This window comes from Myotis nattereri (genome assembly GCF_964212035.1).
Source record: "Myotis nattereri genome assembly, chromosome: 5".
NCBI lineage: Eukaryota > Metazoa > Chordata > Mammalia > Chiroptera > Vespertilionidae > Myotis > Myotis nattereri.
Window position 1 is genome coordinate 23,628,399 of NC_138080.1, and position 17,397 is coordinate 23,645,795.

The 17,397-nt window shown below is 40.1% G+C and overlaps 1 protein-coding gene across 1 annotated transcript; it reads left to right on the forward strand.

The window, feature by feature from the left end:
- Positions 1-15,262: 15,262 nt before the first annotated feature.
- Positions 15,263-15,880, forward strand: LOC308519398 (olfactory receptor 7A10-like; the record flags this gene model as incomplete). The annotated part of the gene is made up of 1 exon (XM_081091356.1): positions 15,263-15,880. The coding sequence occupies one exon, from the start codon at positions 15,263-15,265 to the stop codon at positions 15,878-15,880; it is 618 nt and encodes a 205-aa protein (XP_080947482.1).
- Between the last annotated feature and the right edge of the window lie 1,517 nt (positions 15,881-17,397).

A 17,397-nucleotide genomic window follows, 5' to 3' on the forward strand; every position in this document is an offset into this window, starting at 1 on the left:
AAAAGATAGAAAAAAATGAATAACTAATTTTCACATTAGCAAGCATTAGTAACTGAGAATAAATGACACATTTATATTTTAGAGTCAGGAAAATAATGCCCATTTTTGTTGTGTGATCTGGTTCCCATTAATGTTTCTCTATTGGCAGTTTTCATTAGAATTTCCTTTTCTTCAAACGTAATGTATACTGTTTTTTTTTTTTTTTACTGAGGATATCTTTCATGCATTTGAAAAATATATATTGACTGTAGGCCTTGTTTTAGCTTTGTTCAGAGTATGGGATGCTTTAAAACTAAAGTCTACAAACTAATGATGGAGCAATAATATAATCAAATAAAAATGATAATATAATATATCTGATGGTGGAGATGCTATAAAGAAAAGCAAATCACATTAACTATAGAGAGTGGATAGAGGGTGTTCTTTTTTATAGAGTTTAGCCAAGACTTGCCATCGGCTGACACTTTAACACACACCTCAATGAGGACTGAGGGGAGACTAAATGGGAAATTGTTTCCCAGGGAGAAGGAACAGCCAGTACGAAGGCCCTGAGGAAGATGGTCACTCATTAGCTTCCCTTGAGTAAGGGCATTTTATGTTAAAAACACACAGGAAGTAGAAAAGAAATTTTAATTAGATTTGGAGATATTCCCACCCCCCCAAGCTGGTACAGGAAAGCCTCACTGCATAAATGTAAACTGACTGTGATGCCTCTTGGCATTAAGATTTAAGGTACAATGGGTGACCTTTATTTCTCCATCGACATAACTATAGTGACTTTTTTCTCAGCCCCCTATATCTTTGCCTAGAATTTGGTCAGTCCTCAATTTATATTTCCTAAATGCATGCCAGAATTGCTCCTTAAAAGTAAAGAATGCATGACCACTGTGAGAAAAGGCTGAGTGTGGGGTAGGAATTCCTGCCAATTGTTCCAATAGAGAAAGTCAATGGGTAACAAATCCAAGAATATATGCAGGCCTGCCAATAATAAAGTAATTAATTCAAAGTAAAACTATTTAGTCTCCTCTTCAGACTCATTAAATACTTTTTTTTCATGTGAATACCCAGCATGAGAGAAGATACGGCAAGGAATGCCTCACAAATCGCTATTGTAAGGGACCAACTCCATGACCAGTCAGGATCTTTTCAATAAACACAAAACATGCTCAAATGCACACAATCTTTGAAATTTAATACAAACACTCTCACTCCACTACACTGTTCTTCCCACCTAATTTTCGATTACCTTCTTGCTAAAAATAAATCGCATATATGTTTTCATTTTACTGCAATCATTTTATGCATCTCACTCATTCTACAATGTCATCCAACTGGACTCTCATTCTTATCACTTTATTGTCAACTATGGTCCTTATAATGCAGATTCCAACAAACACATCTTTCTTACTGTGTTACCTAAATTAATTACAAGTTAATTCTTTAACCCAAAATGCCAACACAGTGAGCTCTTATCTCTGGCCTAGATTGTTTGGACTCTCAGGTGACTCAGGTTAAAATTCTCAGGTTCCATCTTCCCTGACCCTCTCCTGATGTATCTACTGGCCTCCTAGACTCACCTGGATGGATCTCTGAGAGGAAGGTCTCTGTGTGGAAGTCTGAATTGCTCCCTGGATGGTTGATGATGAGACTGAAGCTCTGCCCCACATGAGACAGCAGGAAGGAGTGAAGCATCAGTTCCTGAGCCAGCGTAGGAATCAAAAGCAACAGCCATGCCCTGTCCCCCAGCGTTGTACAAGCTGAGGACTGCTCAAGGGAGATACTTACAGCTCTCTCTATACCTGCTCATCAGGCACATTTCCCTTGTGTTATTCCAACTTCTAAGCACATGATTTTCCTTTGGGCCTCTGGAATAAACAGAACAAGATGTCCCTAATGATTCTCTAATCCCAGGTGACCAGGTTGTAAGTCAAGAGTACTTAGTTTTTATGTCTCTTTCTCTTGAACTTTCCTGCTTTATACAGATAGAAACTCCTACTACCCTACCCCATTCCTGACTTCTCTTTTTCTTCAAAGTCTGATTTGGGAGGACACTGACCTTATATCTCTGGAAAATTGCTATTCTCCTTTTCAATATGGCAGAACTAGTCTAGTTTGATATGCAATCCAGGGCACGACACTCTTTGGGTTCCTGACACATTTGTCAAAATAATGAGGGATTTTATACTTATATCACCAGTTAAGAGCTGTCATTTACAGCCTCATAAAATATTTATTAATTTCCCTGGCCAGTGTGTCTCAGGTGGTTGAGCGTCATCCCATGTACCTATAGGTTGTTGGTTTGATTCCTGGTAAGGGCACATGCCTAGGTTGCAGGCACAATCCCCAGGAGGGGTTGTGCAGTAGCCAGCCCATCAGTACTTCTCTGTCATGGATGTTTCTCTCCCTCTCTCAAAAAAATCAATAAAATATATTAAAATATTTATTGATTATAAGAGATACATTTAGTTATTTTTATGCCACATGACCAGAGCTTATCATTTTATAGGAATTGTTTCATTTAATTATTAGAAAAGTCCAATCTATGAGGTAGTGCAATCTAATAAAAGAGAAACATGCAAATTGACCGCACTTCTGCTATGCCCCATGCCATGTCCACCAGCCAATCAGAGCGACTACATACAAATTAACCCAACCAAGATGGTAGCCGGCAGCCATGGATCTGGAGCAAGCAGGAGGCTTGGTTGCCCCGGTGATGGAAGAAACCAAGCTTCCTGCCTGCCCTGGCTGGCTGTGGCCTCTGCTCAAGGCAACAAAGTTTCAAATATAGAAGATAAATAAATCCCAGATACCTGCTTCCAGCCAGCCTCCACTGGGAGCTTGGGTGGCTGGGGGCCGTGGCCAGCCTGCAAACAGCCATCAGCCCCTCACCCAGACTGGCCAGGCATCCCAGCAGGACCCCACACCCTGAAGGGGGTGTGGCCAGCCTGAAAATGGCCCTCAGCCCCTCTCCCAGGCTAGCCAGGCAATCCAGTGGGGACCCCCACCCTGAAGGGGTTGTGGCCAGTCTGAAAACAGCCATCAGCCACTCACCCAGGCTGGCCAGGCACTCCAGTGGGACCCCCACCCTGATCCGGGACACCATTCAGGGCAAACCAGCCAGCCCCCACCCATGCACCAGGCCTCTATCCTATATAATAAAAAGGTAATATGCAAATTTACCCTAACAGCAGAATGACTGGGAATGACTGGTCACTATGACACACACTGACCACCAGGGGGTATAGACGCTCAATCCAGGAGCTGCCCCCTGGTGGTCAGTGTGCTCCCACAGGGGGAGCTCTGCTCAGCCACAAGCCAGGCTGAGGGCTGCCAGCATAGAGGTGGTGGCGGGAGCCTCTCCCACCTCCTCAGCAGCACTAAGGATGTCTGACTGCAGCTTAGGCATGCTCCCCACTCGCAAGTGGACATCCCCTGAGGGCTCCCGGGCTTCCAGAGGAATGTCTGACTGCCAGTTTAGGCCCGATCCCCCGGGGAGCAGGTGGACATCCCTTAAGGGGTCCCAGACTGTGAGAGGGCACAGGCCAGGCTGAGGGGCCCCCTCCCCCCCACCCAAGTGCACAAATTTTTGTGCACCGGGCCTCTAGTATTATTATAAACTCTATTTCCCATTGCAGAAATGAGGCTTGAAGGAGTTAACTGATCTTCTCAGAGTTCAAACTGATAAGAGATGGGGTTTTGATTGCCAGGATGCTTCTAGCTTTCACTGTGGGGCAGTGGTTCTCAGCCAGAGATGACCTTGTCTCAGGGGCAATTTCACAATGTCTGAAGGATGCTGCTGAACACTGACAATACTCAACACACGTAATTATCCTGCCTCAATTGTCCCCATGAAAAGGTGAGAGCACCTAGTCTAGACCAGCACTTCTCCAGCTTCACTGTGCATATTAGTCACCCAGGAGTCTAGTTTGAATGCAGAATATGACTTATCAGGTCCTGGTAGGCTTGAGAGTCTGAGAATCAAAGAATCACCATGTGATGTTGATGCTGCAGGCCCTTGTCTGAGAACCACTCTTTGAGTAGAAGGCTGTGGTTCTGTGTTAGAATCAGTTCCAAGTAGTTTTATATCTTTTGAATTAAAAATCATAGTTTCATGTAATTTTGGACAAATAAGGTATTCACTCATTCTGGAGGCTGTTATAAATTCATTGTTCACTTATTTCATATAAGCATTCATGAATGACACCATATAATATACTTCTGAAAAATGCCTTCTTCAATTCTTTTATATAAATTTCCTTGAGAAACCAAATTATATATTATTGAAAAAGATTTTGTAGTATACAGAGTAAGCACCTCCAAAAGATGCTAATATTCTATCCCTAGAAAATTGTAATATGTCATTTTTTCTTAGTAAAGGAGGATTAAGATAGTAGATGAGATATGTTTGCTAATCAACTGACTTCAAGATAAAATTGGCCAGCATCAAAAGCAAGAATAAACAAATGATAACACATCAAACAAAAAAAGCTTTGCACAGAAAGTCTACATCAACAAGACAAAAGAGCAACATAGTGAATGAGAGAAGATATTTGCAAATTATATATCTGATAAAGGATTAAAAACCAAAATATATAGATAATGCATATAACTCAAAATAAACAACAGACAATTAAATTTATAAATGGGCAGAAGACCTGAGTAGGCATTGCTACAAACAGACATACAGATGATGAATAAACACATGAAACAAAGCTCACTATTACTAATTATCAAGGAAATGCAAATAAAAAACACAAGGAGATATTACCCCGTGCATGTCAGAATGACTATTATAAAAAAGTCAACAAACAGCAAGTGTTGGTGAGGATGTGGAGTACAGGGATCCCTCACTCGTTGTTGGTGGGATTATAAATTGATGCAGCCACTATGGAAAACAGTATGGAGATTCTTCAAAAAGTGAAAAATACAAGTACCATATTACTCAGAAATTTCACTTCTGGGTATTTATCTGAATAAAATGAAAAAAAAATTTTGAAAAGATATATGCCCCCTTACGTTCATTGTAGCATTGATTACAATAGCCAAGATATGGAAGCAACCTAGGTGTCCACTGACAGATGAATGGGTTAAGAAGATGTGGTACATATATACAATGCAATATCTATCACTCAGCCATAAAAATAATGAAATCTTGCCATATGCAATAACATGGATGAACATAGAGAGTATTACATTAAGTGAAATAAGTCAAACAGAGATAACAAATTCCATATGATTTCATTTATGCATGGAATTTAAAGAAGAAAACAAGAAAATAAACAAAATGAAACAGAAAAAAACCTATAGATACAGAGAACTCACTGATGCTTGCTAGAGAAGAGGGAGTGTGTTGTGGTGGTACAAGGGGTAAGGGGTTAAGAAGTATAAACACCCAGTTATAAAAGAAGTCATGGACTACAATGTACAGAGTAGGGAATAGAGTCAATGATACTGTAATAATTATGTATGGTGACAGATGGTTATTGGACTTATTGTAGTGATCACTTTCTAAGATGTATCACTATGTTATACACCTGAAACTAATATAACATTGTATGTCAATTAAATTGGCAATAATTACGTAGGTGAGGCTAATGTAATCCCCATGGTCTTTGAATGTGGAAGAGGAAGGAAGAATATATAGTTCGTATCAGAGAAAGATTTTAAAATGCTACACTGTTGGCTTTAAAGATGGAGAAAGGGCCACGAGTCCAAAGTAGGGAATTTTGCCACTTGTGACAACATGGCTAGACCTTGAGAGCCTTATGCTGAGTGAAGTAAGTCACACAAAGAAAGACCAGTGCTGTATGATCTCACTTATTTGTAGGCTCTAAGTAGGATGGTGGTTACCAGGGACCCTAGGCTGGGCCAAATGGGGGGATGTTGATCAAAGGGTACAAATTTCTAGGTAAAAGATGATTAAGTTCCAGGGATGCAATGTACAGCATGGTGATGATAATTAACAATTTTTATCATATACTTGAAAGTTGCTATGAGAATAGATTTTAAGTGTTCTCACAAAAATAAGTGCTAATTATGTGAGGTGAGGAAGGTATTAACTAATGTTATGGTGGTAATCGTATTGCAATATATAAATGTATGAAATGAACACTTTGTACACCTCAAACATACACAATGCTATAGGTCAATCATATATCAATAGAGCTGGAAAAATACAGAAAAGATGACATGATTAGTATGGCATTCATGTTTTTTCTCCCAGGTCTATGGCAATAAAGCTGAAGTAATCAGTGGTCCATACCTTTTATTGCAGTAGTCATGTTCAAAAGTTATCAGAAACACTGAATTAGTGACTACTGAACCCTTGCTCCTAGGGGAAAATGCAGGGTTAGGTTCCCGAAAGCCTCTACTTACAACATTTTTTTCAGCCTATCAAAAATAGCTTTGTGTTGCATGTATTTTTGTTTAAGAACATATCATTTAATATGTAGTCTTTTATTTATTTATTTATTTATTTTAAAGATATATTTTATTGATTTTTTTACAGAGAGGAAGAGAGAGAGATAGAGAGTTAGAAACATCGATGGGAGAGAAACATCGATCAGCTGCCTCCTGCACATCTCCCACTGGGGATGTGCCCGCAACCCAGGTACATGCCCTTGACCGGAATCGAACCTGGGACCCCTCAGTCCGCAGGCCGACGTTCTATCCACTGAGCCAAACCGGTTTCGGCTAATATGTAGTCTTTTAAAAAAAATATTTTAATTGATTTTAGAGAGCAAGGGAAAGGAGAGAGAGATAGAAACATCAATGATGAGAAGGAACCATTGATCGGCTTCCTCCTGCTCAATCTGGGGATTGAGCCCACAACTCTGGCATGTGCCCTGACCAGTAATTAAACCATGACCTCCTGGTTCTCAGATTGATGCTCAACCACTGAGCCACACTGGCCAGGCAATGTGTGGTATTCATCCACTAACATTGAGCTCATGGCCAACGTCCCTATAACTCCTTTCTGAATGAAGCTTATCTAATACGTATTTTCTCCATAAGTCATATCACAGCCTTCTTGCACTTAGACACACTAGCGAGTGTTTCAGCACTACACTTGGGGGACAATTTCAACAGTGACATCACCAACAGAAAGCACAAACATGTGAATCATGGGGCACTACATAGACTATGAAAATGACATGTTTACTATATCAGAGCTGAAACAAGGAGGCCGAACCTTGCCTTGTTGAACCTCAGATTGAAAGGGGCCAGAAGGCAAGCCCAAATTCTGGCTGGGGGCGGATGCTGCACACCTTCCTGCTGTCTTGCCTGTGAACAGAACTTTAGTCTCTATCATCAACCATTCGGGGAGGAATTCAGACATCCCCACAATGACCTTCCTCTCAGAGATCTTATCCATCCGGGTGAGTCCAATAACCCAGCTGATCTTACATGAGAGAGAGGGTCACAGAATGAAAGCCAAGAACATTTACCTGTTGTCAACTGAGAGCTGATTCTACTTAGCCCAGAGACAAGAGATTGCTGTTTGCTTGATTAATTAATGTATTTATTTCAGTGGCTACATAAGAGTTCATAGTGTGACTTCTATTCATACCTTTCATGGTCTTTCATATTTTTTATCATTATATTGCAATCACATCAATGCTATTAAAATATGTTGAAATTATTAAATTCAAACTGTGATTCTAATCGTGGGTGATTTTCCCCCCAAGAGACATCGAGCTATGTCCAGAGAGATTTGTGACTGTCACACTGGAGAGGGGTGGGTGGAGGCAGGGATGCTAAACAACCTTCAATTCACAGGGAAGACCTAACCACAGAGAACAGTCTGTCCCAGATGCCAATAGTGCTGAGGCTGAGAGACTCTGAGTTAAACAGCATCACTATTTGTAATATTTACGACTGACTTCATTTTTTACCCAAAATTGTAACGCTTTCTGCTAGAAATTAGAGGACCCCCTTTTGCTACCAGTTAAAAAGTTCCAACCCCAAACAACGTGACTGCTCTTCCATTTTTTCCCCAGGCTAATGGTACAAAAGGCATTTCTTTTTTTAAAAAAAATATTTTTATGGATTTCAGAGAGGAAGGGAGAGGGAGAGAGATATAGAAACATCTATGATGAGATGCCAAAATCCTCAACAAAATCTTAGCAAATCGCATCCAGCAGTACATCAGAAATATCATACACCATGACCAAGTAGGATTTATCCCAGGGATGCAAGGATGGTACAATATCCGCAAATCAATAAACGTGATACATCACATAAACAAATTGAAAGAAAAAAACCACATGGTCATATCAATTGATGCAGAAAAAGCATTTGACAAAATTCAACACCCATTTTTGATAAAAACTCTCAGCAAGGTGGGAATAGAAGGATCATACCTCAACATAATAAAAGCCATATATGACAGGCCCACAGCCAACATCATACTCAATAGGCAAAAACTAACACCATTTCCCCTAAGAACAGGAACAAGACAGGGATGCCCCCTCTCACCACTCCTGTTCAACATAGTACTGGAAGTGTTAGCCATTGCAATTCGGCAAGAAGAAGAAATAAAAGGCATCCAAATTGGAAAAGAGGAAGTAAAACTGTCTTATTTGCAGACGACATGATATTATACATACAAAACCCTAGAGACTCCATCAAAAAGCTACTAGACTTAATACATGAATTTGGCAATGTAGCAGGATACAAAATTAACCCCAAGAAATCTGAGGCATTTCTATACACCAATAGTGAACTTTCAGAAAGAGAGATTATAAAAACAATCCCGTTTACCATCGCACCAAAAAAATTAAGCTACCTAGGAATAAACTTAACTAAAGAGGTAAAAGACCTCTACTCAGAAAACTACAGGACGTTGAAAAAAAGATATAGAGGAAGACATAAACAGATGGAAGAACATACCGTGTTCATGGATTGGTAGAATCAACATCACTAAAATGTCCATACTACCCAAAGCAATCTATAAATTCAACGCACTTCCCATTAAAATACCAACAGCATACTTCAGAGATCTAGAACGAACTCTCCAAAAATTCATCTGGAATAAAAAAAGACCCCGAATAGCTGCAGCAATCCTGAAAAAGAACAAAGTAGGTGGGCTCTCAATACCAGATATCAAGTTGTATTACAAAGCCACTGTTCTCAAAACTGCCTGGTACTGGCACAAGAATAGGCATATAGATCAATGGAATAGAATAGAGAGCCCAGAAATCGGCCCGAACCAATATGCTCAATTAATATTTGACAAAGGAGGCAAGAACATACAATGGAGTCAAGATAGTCTCTTCAATAAATGGTGTTGGGAAAATTGGAAGGACATATGCAAGAAAATGAAACTAGACCACCAACTTACACCATACACAAAAATAAACTCAAAATGGATAAAGGACTTAAATGTACGACAGGAAACCATAAAAATTCTAGAAGAATCCAAAGGCAACAAAATCTCAGACATATCCCAAAGCAATTTCTTCACTGATACAGCTCCTAGGGCACTTGAAACTAAAGAGAAAATGAACAAATGGGACTACATCAAAATAAAAAGCTTCTGCACAGCAAAAGAAACCATCAACAAAACAACGAGAAAACCCACTGTGTAGGAAAACATATTTGCCAATGTCATATCTGATAAGGGCCTAATCTCCAAAATTTATAGGGAACTCATACAACTTAACAAAAGGAAGATAAACAATCCAATCAAAAAATGGGCAAAGGACCTAAATAGACACCTTTCAAAAGAGGACTTTCAGAAAGCCAAGAGACATATGAAAACATGCTCAAAGTCACTAATCATCCGAGAGATGCAAATCAAAACAACAATGAGGTACCATCTCACACCTGTCAGACTGGCTATCATCAACAAATCAACAAACGACAAGTGCTGGAGAGGATGTGGAGAAAAAGGAACACTTGTGCACTGCTGGTGGGAATGCAGACTGGTGCAGCCACTATGGAAGACAGTATGGAGTTTCCTTAAAAAACTGAAAATGGAACTCCCATTTGACCCTGTGATCCCACTTCTAGGAATATATCCCAAGAAACCAGAAACACCAATCAGAAAGGATATATGCACCCCTATGTTCATAGCAGCACAATTCACCATAGCTAAGATCTGGAAACAACCTAAGTGCCCATCAGTAGATGAATGGATTAGAAAACTGTGGTACATCTACACGATGGAATACTATGCTGCTCTAAAAAGGAAGGAACTCTTACCATTTGCAACGCCATGGATGGAACTGGAGAGCATTATGCTAAGTGAAATAAGCCAGTCAATGAAGGAAAAATACCACATGATCTCAGTCATTCATGGATAATAGAGACCATTATAAACTTTTGAACAATAATAGATACAGAGGCAGAGCTGCCTCAAACAGATTGTCAAACTGCAGCGGGAAGGCCGGGGAGGGTTGGGGGGCAGGAGGTAGGGGGGTAAGAGATCAACTAAAGGACTTGTATACATGCATATAAGCATAACCAATGGACATAAGACACTGGGGGATAGAGGAGGCTAGGGGACTGTCTAGGGCGGGGGGATAAAATGGACACATATGTAATACCCTTTGTAATATTTTAAGCAATAAAAAAAAAAGAAACATCTATGATGAGAGAGAATCACTGATTGGCTGCCTCCTGTACACCCCCTACTGGGGATTGAGCCCTCAACCCTGGTATGTGCCCTTGATCAGAATCAAACCCAGGATTCTTCAATCCGCAGGCCAACACTCTATCCACCAGCCAAACCAGCTAGGGCACAAAAGGCATTTCTTGTTGTATTCCCAAACTATTACTCAGTTTCTGAAAACTTAATTTATTTTCCCATTTTTGTATAGCATTTCAAATTCTTACTAGAAATCATTCTTTCTCAATTGACTTTTGTAGGACATATTTTAAATATTTTAAATATTTTATTTAAATAAAACTATTTTCTAACTACTGAGTTTCCTGCTTTAAGACGTTTTTGCCCACCTGTAAATTTTATATGGAATTTCTAATGTTCATAAAAAAATGTATTGTTGATCTTACATGGAGTTTGTAATCACTATAACATCTTGAAAGATATCTGAGGGTGAGGACCAATTCAATATTCTTTCAGATAGATAGCCATTTATGCCAGCTTTCATGCAAAAATTCAAACTTTTAAAACTATATTGAAGTATAAACTTGCCATATGGTAAAGGTTCATATTCATTGACATCTAATTCCAGAATCATTTGGTGAATAGCTGAGCATTTGCTATGTGCCAGAACATTCTAGAAACATACTACATTATATGCTTTTAGATCTAGCTCTTTACAATTTAATAGTCAACCTACATTGATATTATTAAATTATTGTATTTTGTGTCTTGTTTCAGTTAGTGTTTAATTCTCCATTCTATTTTGCTTGCTACAGATGTTTTGAAACTACTCATTTTAACCTGGTTTCATTATCCTTTCATTTTTTTTTATCACTGTTCACATTCTTAGTTTTGTCTCTCTGTAAGTGCGCATCTAATCACATACCTTTGTGAAAAATCCAAACGTGAATAAAGCAGGAGAACTCCTTGCTCTTTCGATCATGCAGTATAATAGTGAGGGCAGAGAACAATGAAATAAATTTGTGTTTAAAATGTTGTCCTCAGGAAGAATCATATGAAGAAAGCTATCTATATAATAAAGATCCAGGGACCTAACTACCTAAGGCTTGACCAGACCGGAAGTAAGTGCTTGGTTGCTGTGGTGACCCAGCACTGACTGGGGGCTGTGGGCATCTGGACCCAGCACTGACTACCTAGGGTGCTGTGGATCAGCCCCAGAGAGAGGCCTGCAGAGAGAGAGGTAGGGTCTGATCTGTAGCCTCTGTGGCAGCTGTTGATGAGAACTTACTCTCTTTCTCTCGGCCTGGCCAACAGCCATGCCTCCATTTCTCTCCAGGCCTCTACCAGGGCTGCTGATCAGCCTGCCTTTCTGGTCAGGCCCTGTTGATTGGCCCAGAGACGCTGACTGGCATAGAAACTGACCAGTCAGAACCAAATCTGGGTGAATATAAGGAGCCAATGGCTGCCTAGGAGGCAGAGCTTTTGACTCTGACTGGCCTAGAAACTGACCAGTCAGAACCAAATTGGCCAACAGAGAAGGGCAGTTGGGGGGAGATCAGGCCTGCAGGGGAGGGAAGTTAGGGGTGATCAGGAAGGCAGAGGCAGTTAGGGGAGATCAGGCAGGCAGGCAGAGAGGTTAGGGGTGATCAGGCAGGCAGGCAGAAGCAGTTAGGGGCAATCAGGCAGGCAGGCAGGTGAGTGGTTAGGAGCCAGTGGTCCCAGATTGTGAGAGGGGTGTCTGACCGCCGGTTTAGGCCTGATCCCACAGGGATAGGGACTAAACTGGTGGTTGGACATCCCCCAAGGGGTCCCCAATTGGATTGGGTGCAGGCTGGGCTGAGGGAACCCCACCCCCCTCTGTGCAAGACTTTGGTGCCCTGGGCCTCTAGTTCAGTATAAAGAGAGAGAATTGTCATGGTGTGGGCAGGATTTATAAAGCGTGGTCTGGGGAGGATTTGCATGTTGGACGAAGACTGGAACCAGGACCAGAGTGTGCTCAAAGGTTGTGTCAAAAAAGATGAAAACCCAAAGCCCTAAAATAACACAGAAAAGGTGCCACATAAGAAAAGGGAGGAAAGTGCTAACCTCATCCCCTATCAGACCACATAAAAACAAACTGGTCAAGTGACTATGAATAGGTACAGAAAACAAGTCTTTTACTGCTTGATAACAAAATTACCCAACTTTAAAAAAATAATTTATGTTTGTGTGGTGTTTGTTGTTTCCTTTACTCATTATAAAGATATACAAAATGAAAGATATTTTTGTCTTTTGGACAAAATTATTTTTATTTACTTATTGTTTTGCTGGCATCAATGGAATGTATTGAGGGTTTAAATATTGCATGACCCAAGAATATTTTTCTTCCTCACAGTCTTTTGGGGACCACTTAAGCTAACTAAATAATCTCTATTCCTCCTCATCCATTTCATTCTTTTTTCCCCAATCTCCCTCTCCTCTGCATTATTGAAAAGATTTTATTATGTTTTATAAATACAAGGCAGAAAATGGCCATCCTGGTATGGAACCCCACGTTTATTTGTCTATGGAAGGCTTAATATTTGGAGTTTTCTGGAACCCACTTCTACATTAGACAGGTGAAAGTTAACTGCTCTGGCCACCTTGGCTTGTATCCATTCCTAGCATATTCAGTATGGCTGGAACTGACACAGATATGGGAATAACTATTGAGGAGGCCATAGTGGTGTGTGTGTGTGTGTGTGTGTGTGTGTGTGTGTGTGATTTGTGGATGTGAGCAGTTCTCAGACCAAGGGTAGCTGCACTCATACAATCCAAGGTGGCTCATACAATATGGAGCCAGAACTTAATCAGAGCAGGTACTAAGGAGGGGATCTGTTTCCTTTCACAGGATACCTTTGCAACAAGAATAATGGAGCTTAAGTGGTAGTATGTATGAGAAAATTCCTGTCCCCGAGATTTCAGCAGTAGCAGCCAGGCCACCCTACTTCTCAACGTGTCTGCCATGACTTCTTGTCACTCTCCCTCATGCTCATTCACCTTCTAAACTGGCTTCACTTTTTTGATTGAACATTTGAAACAAGCACCTTCCTCAGGGCCTTTGCACTGGCCAGTCCCTCTGCCCTGCACACACTTCCCACAGAACCTTGTGTCTCCCTTCTTCGGTTGTGTTGCACAAAAAAATTATCAGGGCCAAAAGCTTTTCTTTTTTTTCAAAATGTATTCTCATGGATTTCAGAGAGAGGAAGGGAGAGAGGGAAAGAGATAGAAACATCAATAATGGCAGAGATCATTGATCAGCTGCCACCTGCATGCCCCTGCTGGGGACCCAGCCCACAATGAGGCTGTGTGTCCTGACCAGGAATTGAACTGTGATCTTCCGGTTCATAAGCTGATGCTAAACACTGAGAAACACCAACCTGGCCAAAAGCTTTTCTTAAAAATAACAACAACAACATTGTCTATTGAGCCAAATGCCAGCCAGGAAAGAACCGAGTCCTGGGGCATGAAGTAGAAAACACCAGCAGCAGAGTGAGGCACAGAACACATGTCCACTGTCCTGGGGCCGTTCTAGGATAGGTACCAAGGAAGAAATGTTTACTACTTTTGATTGGTTACAGGCAAGAGTCCTGAAAACTAATGCATGTGCAGGATGCAGGGGCATCTAATGGTCACTACAGAAATTGATTCAAGGTCCAACATACATGTGAGCAGCCTTTGGTATGTGGACTCACAGCTTTTACCTGCTTGACTATTGTCTTTTTCTCTCACTCTCTGGCCTCAGTGTTATTTAATTCAGGACATCACAGAATTTCCCCCTCTTCACTTAATTATCAAATCACTTATTTAAGGTCTCTGTTCAAATGTCACCTTGTTTGCAGATCCACCTACAAACCCATGAAAACCAGAACTCCATAGTCACCTCTCTCCTTTAGATGTGCTTTCCTTTTCTTCATACCAGTGGCCACCATACGAAATAACTTATTATTTCATCATTTACTTCTACATTCTTTTCTCCCTCATTGCATTGTAGAGACTTTTGTTCTTCAGCACCCTATTCTCACAGCCTGGACAGTGCCTAAACATGGTCAGCATTCAATTTACATTCCTGAGAAACATGAAGAAATTCTCATTAAAACTGTAGAATACATGAACCCCCTCTGAGACATAGGTGATTTGAACAAATATTACATATCAGGGGATGGTACTGGATATCCCCTACAGGGGACCATAGTCATACACAATATTAAAATTTATGTCTAGCCTGCAAAATATGAATTGTCACATTTCAAGTGTGTGAGCAATGTATGTTTGTGTGAAAATTAGTCATGTTATTTTCATTTTTCTGGGTAGTCGCCTCCACCCTGTGGAACCTCTGAATCTTACAAAAATTTCAGAATTTCTTCTGGAATTTTTTGAGAAACCAGAATTGCAGCCCCTCATATTTGACTTTTCCTCTCCATGTACCTGATCACTGTGTTTGGAAACTTGCTCATCATCCTGGTCATCAGCTAGGACTCCCACCTCCACACACCCATGTATTTCTTCCTCTCCAACCTGTCCTTGGTAGACATCTGTGTCACCTCCACCACCGTCCCAAAGATGCTGTGGAACATCCAGACACAGAGAAAAACCACAACATATGAAGGCTGCATCACCCAGATGTATTTATATATATATTTTGTTGGGTTGGATGTTTTTCTCTTGACTGTGATGGCCTATGACCGGTTTGTTGCCATCTGCCATTCCCTGCACTACATGGTCATCATGAACCCTCAGCTCTGTGGACTGCTGGTTCTGATGTCCTGGACCATGAGTGTCCTGAATTCCTTCCTACATTGCTTAATGGCATTACAACTGTCCTTCTGCATGAATTTGGAAATCCCTCACTTTTTCAGTGAACTCAATCAGATGATCAAACTTGCCTATTCTGACACAATTTTAAATAACATGGTGACCTATTTTTCAGCTCTTCTGCTTGGTGGTGGTCCTTCCGCTGGGATTCTTTACTCATATTCCAAAATAGTGTCCTGCATACAGGGAATCCCATCAGCTCAGGGGAAGTACGAAGCATTTTCTGCTTATATGTCTCACCTCTCAGTTGTCTCCTTCTTTTATGATACAATGTTAGTAGTGTACGTTAGCTCTGCTGCTACCCACAGCTCACACTCAGGTGCCATAGCCTCAGTGATGTACTCTGTGGTCCCACCCATGCTAAACCCCTTCATCTACAGTCTCAGGAAGAGGGACATTAAACAGGCTCTGAAGACATTATCTGTGATGGAAACTACAAACTGGCCAGTTGTCCTAACACTGAAGATGTGCCCATGATGGCAGAGGTCAAAGGCTCAGAGTCAGATACTGTGATTATTTTTTCACTATGGAAGTAGAACTTGCTTTTTCCATTGATTTTCTGAAATTTTTATTTCTTTGACCTCATCTTCTCTATTTAATTTATGTAACTCAATTAAGCTTTCTGCCCTCTCAGATATCCAACAGCTTTTCTCTTTGCTGTTTTCCTACTTTCCCAAATTTATTTCCACATGGATCAGATATTTAAAAAATACCATTTAACTAATGGACAACATGGATTTTTTAAAAATAATTTTTCTCAAATGACATATATCATACAAAATAATTTTTGTACCTAAGAAATCATCCTGAATGGTATTACTTCTATGGAAAAAACTATAATTAATGAGCCCCACTGGTTTGGCTCAGTGGTTGAGCCTTGACCCATGAACCAGGAGGTCATGGTTCAATTCCTGGTCAGGGTTCATGCCAGGGTTGTGGGCTTCATCCCCAATAAGGGGAATGCAGTAGGCAGTGGATCAATGATTCTTTCTCATCATTGATACTTCTATCTCTCCCGCCCTCTTTCTTCCTCTCTGAAATCAATAAAAAATATTTTTAAAGCTACACTTAATGACCAAGGCAATTTATACAATTCTAAACGAGAGGAAAATATGAGACTTGTGTTTTTCACTACTATGACTGACATTCTTTTGTATATCACTATCTTAACTGTTCTTCCTGATAATATAAACTCTGCCATACTTGTGTTTAATAGCTGCTCACCAGGTTTAATTCTCCTCATTAGAATCCTGTGGGGTTTTTTTTCATCACAGTATTTACAATCCCTACCTGAGCCACTTGCAACATGATTATCAAATCCATGCAACATGATTATCAAATCCATGTCTCCAAGAGGACTCTTCACTGAAAGGTAAATGTTAATAAATAGGTTGGCCTAATACCACCCTAAAATCACAGACTAATTTCAAAATGATAAAGCAATTTTTAAAATCACACATTGCATTACTATGTAAAATATTTATTCTTCATGCTGCACATCTATTCATTGGAGTATGAAGGGATGATGCCCATTTGTAAGGGAATATATATATATATATATATATATATATATATATATATATATATATATATTGAAGATTGGCTGGTGTTTTTCCATCTTTTATTGAGTTATCTTTATGTTTCTGCTTGAAAGCTTTCAGTGTTGCCTATAATAGAAATCTTTTTATTACTATAAAGAATATAGAATCCCTTTTGTCAATTTTCCATAAGCATGGATGAGATGGTTAATGACCAGTTTCATTCATTAAATATCTCTATTATGCTCATGATTCTATTCATCTTTAATGATCAAAGAGCGACTCAAAAGAGAACTTGCATTCTTGTTTTTTTTTCATGTAAATCATGGTCACCGGTTTTCCTACACAGACATATGTGTTCTTTCCACCTTTCATGGTTATAGGAAAATGAACTCCCAATGAGAGTGTTTAAATACAGGTGTCTCAAATAAACTAAAATAACACAGAAACAATGAA